Source organism: Delphinapterus leucas, unplaced genomic scaffold (genome assembly GCF_059928025.1).
Source record: "Delphinapterus leucas isolate spDelLeu-1000000601 "Yukka" unplaced genomic scaffold, BTC_Dleu_Yukka2 spDelLeu_asBTCV2_sq57, whole genome shotgun sequence".
In the NCBI taxonomy this organism is placed as follows: Eukaryota; Metazoa; Chordata; class Mammalia; order Artiodactyla; family Monodontidae; genus Delphinapterus; species Delphinapterus leucas.
In genome coordinates this window covers 1,780,923-1,798,770 of record NW_028322266.1, presented here as the reverse complement: position 1 = coordinate 1,798,770, position 17,848 = coordinate 1,780,923, and the positions used below count along the sequence as shown (strand labels likewise).

Genomic DNA, 17,848 nt, shown 5'->3' with positions numbered 1-17,848 from the left:
TACATTTGGACGTGAATTGCCCATTTCGCTCGGGTTGGATTTCCCGACCTGTAACCTGTCTCTGCGAGGGCATGGGGCGGAAGGCGTGGGGACTGTCCTCAAGCGGGGAGAAGCCACCCGCAGACGTGCCCCCAGGTGATTTGCTCTGGGCAGTTGTTTGCACCGTCTAAACTGCCTTTGCGATCCGGCCACTGGCAGGAGCCGGGCGATCAGCTTTCTACTCCTGCCAGCTCAGAGCCCGGAGGTGAGCTCATGCTAACTGCGAAACACAGTCGCTTTTTCTGCACCCACCCTGTGCCCATCCTTTCCCACGACCTCCCTAACGCAGCCCCCAACCCCAGTCCTGGGTTTTGAGGGCGATTCTCAGAGCCAGACAAGAAGGCGCCTGGAAGGAGGCAGTAGGGTGCGCTGAGCAAGGCCGGGCGGTCCTCTAGCTCCGGGTGCAGGCGGGCAACGGCGGAAGATGCGAGGTCGGCGGATCGAGCCAGCTGAGCCGTGGGCGGTGCTGCAGTGCTCTCTCACCGCCTGCTCCCGCAGCCTCGGCCCCACGGCTCCTGTGCCGCCCTGGGTATAGATGGATGGCTTCTGTATGAAGAAATTGAGTTTCAGGGTATGCGTGACTATGGGTTCTCTTGTTTCTCTGTCTTTCTTCCTGTGTGTCTCTCTCCTTGTGTCTCTTTCTCCCTGCTTTTTTTTTTTTTTTTTTGGTCTCTCTGTTTTTATGTTCTCCCTTTCAATTTCTGCCTCTCTTTTCCTTCTCTACCCCTATCTCCAAGTTTTTTGTTCATCTCTGTCTTGAAGTGATCCTTTCCTAATGCACAGCTCTCTCCCTGCCTGGTAGGACCCAAGCTCAGTTAGTCCCTTCTCCAGGTGTTCTGGCTGACCCTTATGCTCCCCGTAGCTAAAAAGTTGGCTCCCTCTCAAGTGCCTTTCCTGAAGCATGTTGGGTTTCTGGAGGGGACTCCTTGTGAGATTCAAGCTGTCACTACATCAGCACCCAGGGGTATGAAGTTTGTGTTTGTGCCAGAAGGAGGGGTGTCTGTCTAAAGCTGCAGCCTGGTATGGCCCCTCTGAGCCTCTGAGCATCCCTAGCACCTGTTGAGTATGTCACCTCTAGATGTTTGCAAGGCCAAAAGTGCTTCTGGGCAGCCTTCACTTTGAGGTACTGCTTTCAGGAAGAGCCTGGGCTGTTGTAAGCAAAACCCAGAAGCACTTCCTTTACCTCTGAGCTTAACCTAGAGAACCTGAGGAGGCAGCGCTGCAGGGAGGATGAGGCCAGAAGTCACCTGAGAACCACAGGCGCAACTCACCGTGTTTTTACTGGAGCTCTGGGGGTTGAAGGCACATTTGCTGTTTGACATTTTAAAAATTATTTTGGTGCCTTCACTTGGAGCTTGGGAGCTTGCAGATGGGCCTGCCTGTCGAAAAAAGAGTGAAATCTTAAAGTCAAGAGAGAGCTTGCAGACTAGGCTGAAGGATTGTGTTTGCTGAAAAAGATTCCAGGGGGAGCTGATTCCTTCTCTGGTGTGTGGATCTGAGGCACTTGCAAGAAAAGAGAACGCTTGCCTTATGCTTAGTTCCCCCGTTCCCTGGGCTGGGAAGGAAAGGAACTGAATGCCAGCATTAGCAGTGTGGGTTGGGACCAAAACCATTCAGAGAAAACTCTGTCATTTTCCTCTAATTTGCAAATTGCAGCTATTCATGTTGGATTGAACAGCTGAGGGAAAAGAGCCCCCAGTTTTCACCTGCATTTATTGAGAAGAGGCTGGTAGTAGGAGGGATGCACCAACTTGTAGCTTGTGCTGCAAGCTGGATATAAGCTTTGGTGTGAGCATCCTGGTTAACCACTGCCCATGTTCAAATATACAGAGATAGATTCCAACAATCTCTTCCCGCAGCCTTATTTTTGCGTGTGATCTTAGAAGCTCCTGGCATGTAAGTCCAGTCCCCAGTTTCCCAGCCTCTGTAAACCTGCAAAATGAATAGAGAGAATAGTGGAACACAGACCCATTGTTCAAAGACACAGTCACTTTAGGGAAAGAGGAAAAGAACGGGTAGGTGAATCTTCTCTGGGATTGCAGGGTTCAGCTCAATGAAGACGGTCCTGTATAAAAGAAACTTCTCTAAATGGTTGAATTCTTAGCTCTCCAGAGATCTGAGTTTTCTTTTCCCCAGTCCCTGTGGGTTGCTGTGGGGAATGTGCCAAACCTATCATTTGAGATAAAAAGCTATGGTGAGGTAAGCTTCTAGGCTGGGGGAAGGAAGACTTAGTGACTGAAATGGGGGATGCTAAGCACTGGGGGGCAGGAAGGAAGAAGGGGCTAGTAATGGATGTAACAAATGCTGCAGCTGCCGGCAAAGCCTGGATTGAAGTTCCTTCCTGAAAATGAGGACCCGGGCAAGAACGACCACTCAGATGTAAACAGTGTCTCTGACTGGGAATTCTCATCTGCCTGCCGGTGGGCCAGAGCTGAGCAAGTCCTTTCTCTCCTCTGTATGCACACTGAATTGGTTAGTAAGTGACGTGTCAGAGGACAGGAATCATATTCAGTGGATCTTTCAAATCCAGGAGTTTGAGGCTAATGAAATTAGTGTGTGGCCAGGGCTCTGCCAACTAGAATTAAGTCACTGCAGCCACACTGCAATGCATTTTCAGCCTGAAGGGAGCATCAGGGAGGAATTTCGGGAGATTTGTTTCTGAGCCTGTACAAAATAATACTCATAATGCTAAGAAAGATTAAATGTAAATTAATATTGACTACGAGTAACATATTTAAAAAATAATCGCCGAGTGGGGGATGGCTTAAAGTGGAGAGATTATATAATATGGTGTCCAAAGAATAAATCTCCCCTGACCACTGTTTCATGGGCTATAAGTAAGATATATTACAATGGAAAGTAATGGGAACGTTTTTAGTCAAGGCTTCGCTGCTATTGACTTGAGAGCAAATACTCTGAGAGTATAAATTACTCTTGCTATGTGCTGACTCTGAATGAACAATATTTCATGTGCAGTGACATGGTCTAAGCTATAGACTTGGAATTGAATGGCATCTGTTTCAATTGTTTTGTTCTCTCAAGAGCAACTAGATAGAAAAAAGTGGTCAATTTGACCCTTGTGGGAGCGTGTTGCAAATCTAAACCTGTGTCCCTCATACCATAAATGAAATACATTTGTAAATTTGTAAGTGTTTTCTTTCTGTTCATTGATGCTTGAGTATAATCTCAAACTTTGGGAGCAACATTTTATACATAAGTAGTTGGTTTTCTTCCTTTCTTCTTTCTCTTTCTCCTCTCTCTCTCTCTCTCTCTGTTTCTATCTCTCTCTCTTTCTCCATCTTATGTAATTGGATAGAACTGGGCACCTAGGATGATGTGGTGTTACTATAGTGGGATTTTTTTTTTTAAAAAAAAAACAACTCTAACTTACCCTTTTAAAAATTTCATAAATACAGGTGTCAGTGCCATTTGGAATAGTCTCTATAACAATTTCTGTCTCCACATTTACTGTGTTTCAGCAAATTTACCTAATAGATGGTGAGTGAGCAATTTTTAAAGGGGCATTTTTTAGAAGAGCGGAGAGGGAAGGAATAGAGACAGGCACATACTGTATTTGAAGTTACCTCCACGTGTATTTTATGTATGTATACCCATACAATTAAGAAGTCTTTGGATGTTTTATCTTCAAGAATAATTCAGATAATGGATTACTTGAATATCATAAACATTTAGGGTTTAACAGATTTGTTACATATAGACGTTGTATCACGGATTTAAAAGACCATAGCCAGCGGGCAGCGGCGGGCGGAGCGACCGAGGGGCGGCGCGGGCTGGGCGGCGGGTGCGGGGGTCCGTGCTTCCTCGCGGTGGAGGGCTGGGGTTCGCCGAAGACGCCGGGTTGCGCCGCGTTGCCAGGTTACCGAGCGCGTGCCCCGCGCCCGCTCTTCCGCCCGGGCCGCCCTCGGCGCCGCCTTAGCCGCGGTGCGGGCTGCGCGGGGCGCCGGTTCCGCGGAAGCCTGGGTCGGGCGCTGCGTGCGGGACTCTCGTCGCTCGTGGACGGGGCGCGAGCGCGCGGGGGACGTAGGGCGCCGACCTGGGCCTCCCCGGCGCTCCGGCTCCGCTCAGGGCGCCCGCTCAGGGGCCTCCGGCGCGAGGCCCCCTTTGTGGTCAAGATGGCGGCGCCCAGGCGGGCGGCGCCGAGGTGAGCTGGAGTCGGGCCCGGAGAGGGGCGAGTCTGCCACGCCCAGGACTTGGACCCGGGGCAGGTCTCCCGTCTCCCGCGGAGCGGCAGGTGAGTGGGCGCGGCCGCGCGTAGGTCCCTCTCGTGGGGTGGTCAGCTCTCCGTGCGTCCGCAGACTTCTGTCGTCTGATAGTCAGATCTGGGGTGGCCCAGGTTGGAGGCGTGGGTGCTTGATTGGGGAAACCTGAGGGGTTTAAGGACTCTATTGGGATCGTTTCAGACCCCAGCAAGAAGCTGAGCAAGTTTCCTCTTGACTCTCTTCCCGGCTAAGTTTTCTCCCTTCTCTGAAGGCGCCAGCTTTTCTGAATCACCTTGTTACCCGGGGGGATACAGTTGGTGGTTCTGACCGTGGAACGTAGGACCTGGCGCGGGGAAGCCTGAGCTGGTTCTAGTTACTTTGTTTGCAAAGCACTTGTCTTGTCTTTGGAATCTTTGTGTATGTAACCAACGTTGGGAAGAGCCAGCGTTTTCTCCTCCAAAACACTGTGAGGGGTAACTTTTTATACGTAAGAAACAAGATGGCGTTCACATCCGTCTCTTTTCCAACCACTGAGTTTTGGTTGTGTTTCCTTTCTTTAAGTTTGTCTCGTTCTGAAGTGATAACAAACAAACAAACAAAAAGACCATAGCCAATTACACAAAGTATACTCTAGTCTCAGTCCTGCCATTAATTAGCTTAAGTCATTTAATTTTTCTAGGCCTCATTTTTCTCGTGTGATGTTTTTTCTTTGAAAAAGTATAGTTTCTAGAAGTCTCTAATCTCTGTGTCATAGTTCAGCTTGGAGAAAACCTGTTCTTATCCAAACTCCATGACATTGTATTTCCAGCTCCAACTTTGGACTTTGAGTGAGTTGGGGGCAACTTTTTCAGGATATTTTCACACAGCTTTTTTAGTTAATACCAGTCTAGCTGACTTGTCATACTCAGACTTTCTTCCATATTCTTTTACCAGTGTGTTCCTTAGTCATATATATAAAGACTGTTGTGGGCAAAATGACCTCCTGGGTCAGCTTACTGCATGGTCATCGACACAGGGCAGGGAGTAAGATTCTGTGGATTTTACAGAAGCAGATACAGGTTTCATTATCCATGTCCTCTCCCCTTTCATCTTACAAAAACAGCAGGCTTTTCTTGGAGAACTGCCAGATAATGCCATCCTGCCTCCTCACGGGCCCCGGGGATGAGTCGCCCAGGGACTGAACTCCAGTAAAGCAGGTGATTGGCTCATGGGTAGGCATCTGACCTCGGCTGAGTCTATCAGACTCCTCCCCAGGACTTTTCTCTCAGAGAAAAATGGAAGAATTGTCTTTTCTCTCTGGAATTTCTAAGCTGGGGAGATATGACTCTGGGACTCCCAGTGACCATCCAGCACAAGAAGAGACTTTCTGTAAAATAAAGTCTTGCAGAGGTAAGCAGGGCTGAGCGATGGAGAGAGAGCTGGAACCCTGCTGATACTCTGGAACTTGCAGATCCAACTGTATCTGAATATGGCTGCATCCCTGAATTTCTAGTACTTGTTTGTTGAGGTGGTTGTTGTTGTTTGGTTTTTGTTTTTAAATTTCCTTTGACTATTTTGAATTTGTTTTCAGTAATGTGCATTTGAAAGCATCATAGCTAAAAGAGCTAATTTCCTACATTAATGTCAGGTTTGCTGAGTGGCATTCCTTAAGTGAAAAATAATATCCGCTATTTTCTTTAAATAAAATCCTTCTAGCTCAGGTTTGAGATATTCAAAACTCTGCCTCCTACCCCCCTCTTTTCCAACATTTACTATATCACCTTGAAGCATTTGTGACCACATCTTTCCCATCTAGACGCAGTTGAGAGAGAGAGCAAAGACTTCTGATATAAACTGCAACCTATACGCCTCCTACCTGGAAGCTTTAGAACATACTTGATTCTTGTCATTAAAGCAAATCTTCTGTTGTTGTCTCCAGGGCACAGAAGCATTTTCATGGCATAATGGAGTACAAAGTACATTAAGCCTAACTCTACTTCTCACCCTCTTTTACTTTAAATAGGCAGAAAAGAACAATCTCAAACACATTTTCCCAACAAATAAAATACATATACGATTATGTTTAGAAGACGTTTATGCAACACATAGTTAGACTGATTAATTAATGGACCTTTCGCCAACTGGCACAGTAAATATATATGTTCAATGTGCTTAATTAAAAAGAAGACAATAACATATTTTTACAGGTTAATTATCTGAGAAGAGTATTGTGCCAGCACACTTGATGCTACAGTATTTCATGTTTGACAGGTAATCTTCTTTCAATTATATTTACTGCTAAATGTTTCTTGGATCAAGCTATTAAATTATAAGGTCAAAAGTAAAATGATACGAAATTACAATGATAAAGGGACACATATCCCACTTTATGAGAATAGAAGTTCTAATTTCTTTTCAATACTACTAGTAGTGACCACAGTACTAATTTGAGCCCTTACTATGAGCCACTGTGCCCATATGCATTTAGTTCTTACAGTAGTTCTGCAAAGGGCATATAATAATCCACACTGCAAAGCTGAAGAAAGTGATTCTCATAGCTGAAAGTCACATAGCTGGTGAGTGGCAAAGTCTAGATTCAAACTTAGAGTCGTCTGACAATGCCCAGGTTGTTGACCACTATGTACACTGCTCAATTGTTGCACCAATAAAGAAGTGCTTGAAATAATTATAGATTTGCCTACCCTGAAACTGCAGTGATTTAAAGACATCAAAGTTGCCAGTTGCTTAACCACATCTACTTACAGTAAGAAATTACATTTTATTTCATTTCTAAAACAAGATTAATTCTGCAGGCCCATAGAAACTTGAGCACACAAATCCTACCTCCAAATGAAAGATGCTTGTTTTCCACTATTCAACAGATGGCCCTGTACAGAGGCAATAAATATATAGTAGAATTTTCATTCAAATAAATGAGAAGAGAGGTTTCTTCTTGTCCTGATTCAGTGCCCATCATTATGGATTATGATGGCTCTTCCCAAACTTTACTTCATTCACTCCACTCTTTCTACAAAACTCCAGTAATGGAATCCATCATTCAGATATATGTGCAAAGCGAAAGGACTGTATTAATACAGTTGCTGAAAGTCAAGTTGATAGAGCACAGGAAATACATCCTAATAAATGCAACATTAATGTTTGTGTGGGCCTTGGAGTTAGCGGTAGAAAAATTTTCAGTTTAATGGAATATTTTGCCTCTTGCTATGGAAGTGTGGCTTAATAGTCTTGTAATTGGTCATTTACAGAATCCTCCATCTCTGGGTTTCATGCTTTCTTTACTCTGCAGCTGTTGATTCCTTCTCTTGTTCTGGATGGAAGATAGCAGCGAAGCCACTTCAGAGGGCTCAGCCTGCCTTTTTGTGTTATTGTTTAGATGAAGATATTTCCATTTATTAAAGCACACTATTTAAACATTTTTATCATGTTTCAAAGTTGACTGTGTTCTGAAGGTATGAGCGCAGGCAGACATAATGGGGGATGTTTTCCAGGAGAGAACATACCCTTATCAAAGGAATTATCAGAATTTTCATGTATGGATTGAGAATCAAATTCTGGAGTTAGACCTGAATTTAAATTCATACTCACAACTTATTACCAGTCTCATCTTGATCAAACGGTTACCACACTTCTCATCAATTTCCTTATCTTTGAAAGCGGAATAAGAGAAGTATGCCTGGTGGAGTTACACATAAAGCTCATCTGATAGAATATTCATAAGGATTTTGCACAAAATATACATGGATATATTTTAGCACCGAGTTTAGCATGCGATTCGTCTTCAGTACATTTAAGAGCTATTATTTTATTATTATTATGCTATCGTTAAATATCACTATTACTTAAATGTCATTATTGCTAAAATTGCTGTAAAACTACCGCAATAACCCATGATGAATTCCCCTCTTCTGTTTCCTTTGTTTAAATGGAAAATATATATATAAATCTAGACAGAGAACACTTTAGTGATCCTATTCAGTGGAGTGAGAATTTCCATGGCACTGATTAAAACAAATCCTGAATTGCATGGACTTAAGATAGCAGAGAGGGGCTTCCCTGGTGGCGCAGTGGTTGAGAGTTTGTGACCCGATCCGGGAAGATCCCACATGCTGCGGAGCGGCTGGGCCTGTGAGCCATGGCTGCTGAGCCTGCGCGTCCGGAGCCTGTGCTCCGCAACGGGAGAGGCTGCAACAGTGAGAGGCCCGCGTACCGCAAAGAAGAAAAAAAAAAAGATAGCAGAGAGGCTAAGAGATTTGAAGTTAGACATCCCCAGGTGTGAATTCTACTGTGACCCTCTTCTAGCTCTAGAACCTTGAGGAAGTTACTTAAACTTTCTGAGCTTCACTACTAGTTTCCTCATCTGTATCTTTTTCAGGACTATTTATCAAGCATCTTCCTGTTCTCTATGCTTGGACGTATCAATGAATAAATCAGACAAGAGCCTTTGCCTGCGTGCTCCTTCTTGCATGCTTTCTCCCTCCTTACACTCTCGTGTGGAAACGGATGTTATAAATAAATTCTGTGCTTTGTCACAAGTTGACGGGCGCTACGGGGTAAGGAAAAGGATGTGAAGCTCACTGAAGAGGCTTGGGTTGGGAGTGCTGGAGGAGTGTACAGGTAGGTTCCGATTTTAAATAGGGTAGTCAGGGTGGATTTTATAAGTTGACATTTGAGCAAAGACTTGAAGTGAGGGAGTTGTCAGAATGTATGATGGGGAGACCACTCCCTGGGAGCAAGAATAACCAGTCCCAAAACTCTAAGGCAGAAATATGCCGGGCAGCTTGGAGGAATATCAAGGAGGCCACCCTGGCTGACTTAGTCAGTGGGGAGGAAGAGACAGCAGGAGGGCTGGAGGTCGGATATGTGATGGGTTGGATTGGGTAAGTCCTGGGAGGCCATCACATGCATTGTGTCTTTTACTCTAAATGTAGGCAGCCAGGGGCAGGATTTTAGCCGAGGTGTGGCATGAACTGTCTCTTGTTTGAAAAGCATAACTCTATCTGTGGCCTTGAGGATGTGGGGAGAGAGTGGAGTCAGGGAGAATCTCGGGAGGCAACTACAGGATCCTCGAGGTCTATGCTGGTGGCCTGCACCAGGCTGCTAGCGGCTGGTAATTCTCAGAAGTGGCACATTGGGAAGGTTGTGACAGCATTTCGTGGTAGATTGAATGCAAGAATGGAAAGGAAGAGGGAGTCAAGGGTGAATTCGAGATTTAGGGCCTGGGAAACTGGAAAGGTGTGGTTACTGTCACCCAAGATGGAAAAAGTTTGGGGTAGAGCATGTTTGGGGGATTAAAGACCAGTTTTGGAGGTATAAGATTTGAGATGTTTTCGTGACGTCCAAGTAGAGATGCTGAGTACACAGTTGGATACACAAGTCTGCAGTTCTGAAGAAAGGTCTGAACTAGAGATACTTTAATACAATGGAGATATTAAGAATAATGACATGGAAGCGCTATTTTAAAGATAAAATGAAGTCATGCAATTAGCACTCTGTCTTCTCAAAACATTGAATAACTGTTAGCTAAAATAATTACCTGAAATGAAAAAATACCTATAGTTTGTTTTGTTGTTTGCAGTAAAAGTGAATAAAATGTCACAATTATTTTAATAGTATTTGTGACACAGTAGTTTTAGTTAAGACACCATGACTACAAACATTTACAATAAACCTTTCCGTCTCCTACTTTTCACTCTGATAGGGTACTTGGAACCATATTTTGTAAGGTTTAAGTTAGTTGCCATAGGGTACCTCTTTAATTAGAAGTAATTCTGAACTGTCTAGTTCCATGCAGTTTTATATACATATATGTATAATTATTATTTTATGATTTATCAAACTCAGTTGAAAATTTGCATCACTGATATACATTAGAATTTAAGCATTTACCCAGGTATTCAAGGGAAAAAATGTACTTGTCTTGTAATTTCCATAGGGGAAATTACACATCTTCCCTTCACTTTGCAATTGAATTTGCAATTGAATGCAGGGGAAATACTATCTTACTGGTCTTTGAGTTCCCCTTAGCTATCTGCAAGTCCTTAAACAGCCTTTGTGGCTTAACCAAAATTCTCTTCCATCTTCATTCCGCTAACAGATATTGGTCTAAGCATGTACTTATACTAAAAAATGCATGACCACGTTGTCTCTACACATCTATAATTTTATGTTAACACTATCATTATGTAAGCTATACTTGAATTGTAATTATAACAGATTTTATGTCAACACACATCCATTTCTAGTGTTCATCTGGTGTTCAAGGGGAGAGCAGCATGTCGTAAATTTTATCAAAATATAACATCTGAAGAATAGAACAGAGGGTAATTGTGTAATTCTGTATTCACTCTAATTAAGTTCAGTGGAGTTGGCATAATAGAATTAAGATGAAAAAAAAAAAAGACATTGAGGTACCATGGCTCCCTCTCCTAACACACCCTTTTTATATCCGAGAGCAGAGACTCAGCACCTTTCTGTACAGAAATGGAGACAGGAAGAGGCCAGAGGATGAATGACAGGCACGAATGAGGTGGAACTTTGAAGAGCAACATGGAAATGAAATAATTCTTTTGTATTTGGTAGGTGGGGAAAATGTACCAGCGTGTATGCCTACTGGGACCACGTTTTCCAGAACAGTTAAGCCCAGTGTCAACTATGCTGTCCCACCTTCCTCGTAAGTAGGAACATACTGTTACTTGAATCTTTGCTTCCTGTTTCTTGATACCTGGTTGAGAAGATTATCACAAGAACTGCATCTTGTTAGCAAATACACTGTTTTGAAATGATTGACACTCACTGAAGAGTGGCAGCTCCAAGCTTGCTCTCTCTTGATCTTGGAGTATTTAAGTCTGGAGTGCAGGAGTGGGTTATGGGGAAAGACCATTGGAATTCTTATGTCTTCAGCATAATGGTTATAGCATAATGGTTAGGAGTGTAGGTGCTGGTTCCAATCTCTGCTTTCCACTTGCTAACCATGTGAGCTTGGGCAATTTACCTGATTACCTGAACCTCAATACTCCTGCCTATAAAATGATGTTAATAATATTTCATCCCCATAGACTTGTTTTCAATGTTAAAATGAAGTCACTTACACCAAGCACTTAATACAATGCCTAGAGCATAGTAAAGTCTATTATTATTACTATTACTACTACTACTATTATTATTATTACTATCACGATGCCAGGTGCTATTTTTCCTATGCCTTATTCCATTATCTTCTGCCCTGTTCCCCCATTTCTGTCTTGTTTCTGTACAAGGGTAGGTTTGTCACAGAGCATTTTCTTTCCCTAGTGTCTGACTCTTAGTCATCAAGGTGACTGGTCCATGACCCCGGCATTCATTGCTGCTCGTTGAAGCAACCCATTTTGAGAAGGGGAGTTGGATATTGATGCCAAGTTGGGTCAAGGAGAGAGAATTTTCTCTCTTCTGCACTCAGAGAGCTAAGTGAAATATTCAGGCCTCAGAAGGAGAATCAGGCAAAGGGCAACATGCTTAATTTCATACCTTAGTGATTAAGAACAAGTCAGACAGGCTGGATTTGAACTCATTTCCGTCATGTACTGACAACGGGATCTTAGGTGCTTTTGTAACCCGTCTGAGGCTCAGTCAACATCTGAAAGAGACGAATAACATTATCAGAACCTAGTGTATAGCCTCGTTGTAATAAGTGAGTAAATCCTTTTAAAACGCTCAGCACGTTGTTTGGCATATAAACACTTAATAAAATTTAGCTTCTTTGACTACTACCGCTGCTAATATTATTAAGTAGCTGAGCAGATCCGAGGCCCATTTTTTTCTTAGATTGCACATAATCATTTGGACAACCAGCTCACATTGATCAACCGTTGCTTATATATAAACCCCCATGAACCCAAAGGTGCTTTAACTCTCTCCCAGTCAGAGCCTGTTCTGGGGGCAGAAGCAACACCGGCACTACCCCCGTCATCTTTGCCTTTATTGTCACTACACTCGCCTGCCGTACTGAGCACTTTCTGTTTGCCAGGCACCAAATTTAGCCCTGCGTATGCACTATATCATGTAGTTCTCACACTCCACTCAGGTGGGAGACATTATCATCATCCCCAGTTTTCAGGTAAAGACGCTGAGGTGTTGGAAAGGCAAGAAACTTGACCCACAGCAAGAGATGGAGCCGGAGTATTCAAACCCTTCTCTCTGACCTCAAGAACCCTTAAATATTAGCATACTACTACATCCTGGTAAGAAAATCTGCTTCCAGCCACTCTGGTGAGAGTAGAAATGATTCTCAGTCCCCACATTCCTCTATTGCCCATGCCACCCTAGCCTCAGGACTAGGGGGGAAAGGAAGTGATCTCTTCAAAGAGCAGCCAAAGGGAACCTACTCCCTTCTGCCTTTTCGTAATCAACTAACCAATATTTTATTTCCTTCTTAAGAGTCCCCACATGTTCCTTTTGGTACTTAGCTTGGCCTTTTAGAATTCTGACATTCTGTACGTGACTCATCCACTGTATTTCATGTTAATTTATTGAGGTCAAGTATAGGGTCTTACTCATCCTGAAGTCCAGTTATCCCCTGTCACATCTAACTCTGTTCTCTTCTTCTTGTAGGACATCTGCAGGTATTTATTTGAATTTTGTTGCATTGTTCTCATCAATAGTACATTAAAAGTTATACAGAAAGTGCTTTCTTATAAGGAAAACCATCTAAATAGATTTCTAGCTCTTTACTTTTTATAGCACTATTGTAGAGATTATAGATCTCCAGGTAATATTTTTTAGATTGAGTTCTTCATATCATCTTATTTTTACATATAATGATAAATCTGAATTTTCTCTATCAAACCTCCGAGACTTCACTGGCTTGTAACTTAGCTTGTTGATTATGTGTTGTTGACTTTTCCATTTACAATGATATTTGATCCTGGTAAGGATGGGGCTGGGTGGGAAGGTACATCTTAGGGCCATAAATTGGTTTTGTAGAGAACTAACATAAAGATCTAAAGCCTCATCATATTTCTGCAGAACTCATGAATCATTTTATTATAATTCCATTCATTCAGGGAGTATAAAACCATTTTCCAATTGTTATTCCTAATTTGTTCATCTTCTCTTCCTTAGTCTTAGTGAGAAGAGAGCAGGCTGAATGGAAGAAAGTCATTATGACCACTGGGGCCCCTAGGGTAGGCATCAGTCCCAGAGTTTTGTTTTCATCTCTCCGCTATTAATATTGGCTAATGTCTTGAGTGCTTACTTGGTGCAAATTACTTAGCCGACCATGGCAAATGGATTGTGTCATTTCATCCCCTGATAGTCATACAATTAATGTATGTATTATTATGATATCCCATAATGCATACATGGAACAGAGCCTCAGAAGTAGTTATTTGCTCACCAAAATATGGTAGATGTGGAATTTGGACTCAGGTCTGATAGACTCCTAAATCACTCCTAGTGATTTTTACCACTAAATTAAAGTTGTATACCTCTGGAGAGTAGATAGTTTCTAAAATTTCCTCAGCTCTAACGTTTTATAATTAAATTTTTGTCTGATGGCAAGCTTAACAGTTAAGATGGGTAGGAAGGAATGCCAGCCTGTTGAATGGAATTTCCCTGAAATAAGCCTGTTTTATGACACCAGTTCACTCATTCATTCACTCAGCATGTATTGAATGTTTGCTCTGTGCAAAGGCATTTTAGGCATCACAGTGGAGTGAGCGCCCCTTCCATAGACTCTCCTGCAGCACTCAGAGAAGTCTTGGACTGGTTTGCCTGTTATGGAATGGGGCTTGGTGATAGAAGCCTGGTTTGTCCTCCACTGATATAACTAAGACATACTCATATGAGTTTATAGGCATCTTGAAGCCGTGGGATAGTAACACACATGAATCTTACCATTTTTGCCTGGGATTAATGATATAAAGGCTTTGGATTTGGGTATGGAAAATGGGTGCAATTATGGGCGTGTTGGTTCTACATATATATGGACATCACGTGTCATCAGCCTGCAGCTACCTGCCATTCCTCACTACTTCTTTTCACAAACCAAACAAGTACCTTCTTATCTCTCCTGTGGATAAGCTCTTGACAGTGGCACTAGGGCCTCCCTCAATAAGTACATCATTGGCTAAACCAGTGCTTTCTCAGATATGCTCATTGAACAGCCCTTAAGGTGGACTGACATTCCACTGCCTAGAATAGAATATGGTGTTCTTTAGAAATCGGGGGGAAAAAATAGGCCACCAGATGTACTTTCTTTACTTTAAATTGTTTATATATATATATATATATATATATATACACGAACAATTGTTATATATGTGTATGTATACTTGTTCATATATATGAATGATTTAAAATTGAAGAGAGATATATATATACACACACATATATATATGTATATTTAAATTTTGGCTTCTGTTAGCAAGTAGTAAATTAAATTATTAGCAGATCCATACTGCAGGGAAATAACCAATCAGATTTCATTCAATAGCTTGCTTTTTTGTAGATTTATGGTTGTGATTTTATATCTGCAGGTATGTTTGCTGAAGAAAATATTTCTACCACTTTACGCAAAATTAAATTCATTTAATACCAATGCGGCATGTCCCAAATGTCTTAATACAGTTTTAATCTTTAATCGCATCAGAAGTATGGAATTAGAAACATACCCCAAAATCATTTGAAGATATAATTACTTTCATTTCCCTTATACTTCTGAGACTTTTGAAAAATAAGTATTTAGTTGTACTTATCTGTTTCTGTCTCTCTAAGGATAGCAAACACTGAAACACAATTATTTTTAAAAGTCAATATTAAAAGTATATTGTCCAAGATGATCAAAACTAAGGAAGTGGCAAAGAAATTCAAAAATTTAAACTTTCAAAGGGTGCTTTTTTTGTGAATGTGTAGTACTTGTTCTTCTGAAGGAATTAATCTTTTTAAAAATTTAATTAACTTATTTTTTATTGAAGTATACTTGGTTTACAGCATTGTGTTAATTACTGCTGTCCAGCAAAGTGACTCTGTTATACATATGTATATACATTCTTTTTCATATTCTTTTCCATTATGGTTTATCACAGGATATTGAATATAGTTCCCTGTGCTATATAGTAGGACCTTGTTGTTTAGCCAATCTATATATACCAGTTTGCATCTGCTAATCCCAAACTCCCAGTTCATCCCTCTCCCACCTGCTTCCCCCTTGGCAGCCACCAGTCTATTCTCTATGTCTCTGATTCTGTTTCTGTTTCATAGATAGGTTCATTTGTGTCATATTTTAGATTCCACATATAAGTGGTATCATGGCATTTGTCTTTCTCTTTCTGACTTACTTTGCTTAGTATGATAATCTCTAGTTGCATCCATGTTGCTGCTGCAAATGGCGTTATTTCATTCTTTTTTTTATGGCTGAGTAGTATTTCATTGTATATATGTACCACATCGTCTTTATCCATTCATCTGTTGATGGACATTTAGGTTGTTTCCATGTCTTGGCTATTGTGAATATTGCTGCTGTGAAGATCAGGGTGAATGTGTCTTTTTGAATTATAGTTTGGTCTGGATATACGCCCAGGAGTGGGATTGCTGGATCATGTGGTAGGTCTATTTTTAGTTTTCTGAGGAACCTCCATACTGTTTTCCACAGTGGCTGCACCAACTTACATTCCCACCAACAGTGTTGTAGGAGGGTTCCCTTTTCTCCACACCCTCTCCAGCATATGTTATTTGTAGACTTTTTAATGATGGCCATTCTGACTGGTGTGAGGTGGTACCTCATGGTAGTTTTGATTTGCATTTCTTTAATAATTGGCAGTGTTGAGCATCTTTTCATGTGCCTATTGGCCATCTGTATTTCTTCTTTGGAGAAATGTCTCTTTAAGTCTTCTGCCTATTTTTTTGATTGGGTTGTTTGCTTCTGTTGTCATCAAGTTGTATGAGCTGTTTGTGTATTTTGGAAATTAAGCCCTTGCTGGTCGCATCATTTGCAAATATTTTCTCCCATTCTGTAGGTAGTCTTTTCATTTTGTTTATGGTTTCCTTTGCTGTGCAAAAGCTTGTAAGTTTGATTCTGTCCCCTTTGTTTATTTTCATTTTTATTTCTATTGTCTTGGGAGACTGACCTAAGAAAACATCGGTATGATTTATGTCAGAGAATATTTTGCCTGTGTTCTCTTCTAGAAGTTTTATGGTGTCATGTCTTATGTTTAAGTCTTTAAGACATTTTGAGTTTATTTTCGTGTGTAGATAGGTTCATTTGTGAAAGGATGTGTTCTAACTTCACTGGTTTATATAAGGCTGTCCAACTTTACCAACACCACTTGCGGAAGAGACTGTCTCTTTCCCATTATATATTCTTGCCTCCTTTGTCAAAGATTAATTGTCAAAGATTAAGTGAGGTGTGTGGGTTTATTTCTGGGCTCTGTATTCTGTTCCATTGATCCATATGTCTGTTTTTGTGCCAATACCACGCTGTTTTGATTACTGTGACTTTGGAGTACTGTCTGAGTCTGGGGTGGCTATGCCTCCAACGTTGTTCTTTTTCTTCAGGATTGCTTTGGCAATTCTGGGTCTTTTATGGTTCTGTATGAATTTTAGGATTATTTGTTCTAATTGTGTGAAAAATGTCATGGGTAATTTGATAGGGATCGCGTTAAATCTGTAGATTGCTTTGGGTAGTATGAGCATTTTAACAATATTAGTTCCTCCAACCCAAGAACATGAGATGTCTTTCCATTTCTTTGAATCATCTTCACTTTCCTTTATTAATGTCTTACAGTTCTCAGCGTATAAGTCTTTTGCCTTCTTGGTGAGGTTTATTCCTAAGTATTTATTTTGGGGGTTGTGATTTTAAAAGGCATTGTTTTTTTACGTTCCCTTTCCGATATTTCATTGTTGCCATAAAGAAATGCCACCAATTTCTGTATGTTAATCTTGTATTCTGCTACCTTGCTGAATTCGTTTATCAGTTGTAGTAGTTTTCATGTAGAGTCTTTAGGGTTCTCTATATATAGAATCATATCATCTGCATCTAATGACAATTTTACCTCTTCCTGAAGGAATTAATCTTGAAGTTCTACTAAGACTTTTGGGATACCTGTTTTAATGAGCCATTACTTCCTGCCTGAGATTGCACTATGCACCAGAGATTCTAGAATTAGCATAATAAAACTAATAATGCAAACAACAGCAACAAATCTTCACAAACCTTCCTTGCAAGGAAGTAAAGTCCACTGGAAAAACAGACAAGTGAAACACACATTCAAAATGGCAGTGATTCTCAAACATTTATGTGCTGAAAAATCATGACAAGCATGATAACCAGGGCAATTACTAGACCCCTTCTCCAGCTGGTCAGGTGTAAGGTCCTGTAACTCAATTTTTGGTGAATGCCTCCAGGAGAGTCTGAGACAGATGTTCTCAGTTGTCGTCAACCTTTAGTGTGCATCAGATTTGCCTGAGAATATTGTTAAAACACAGATTGCTGGGCTCCAGTGCCAGAGTTCTAACCAGTTCCCAGGTGTGGCTGATATTGCTGGCCCAGGGACCACATTTTGAGAACCACCTTTCAAAACGCTGCAGTATGCGGTTGTGTGTGTTGTGAATGAGAC

The 17,848-nt window shown here is 41.6% G+C and overlaps 1 protein-coding gene across 1 annotated transcript in view; it reads left to right on the top strand.

Annotated features, from left to right (window-relative positions):
• The first annotated feature begins 463 nt into the window (after nt 1–463).
• Nucleotides 464–17,848, top strand: part of LOC149743904 (uncharacterized) — a 104,017-nt gene continuing 86,632 nt past the window's right edge. The window contains exons 1-2 of the mRNA XM_089906044.1: nt 464–568; nt 3,781–4,291. Coding sequence (XP_089762170.1) covers nt 464–568; nt 3,781–4,291 — 616 coding nt within the window. The remainder of the gene's footprint in view (nt 569–3,780; nt 4,292–17,848) is intronic.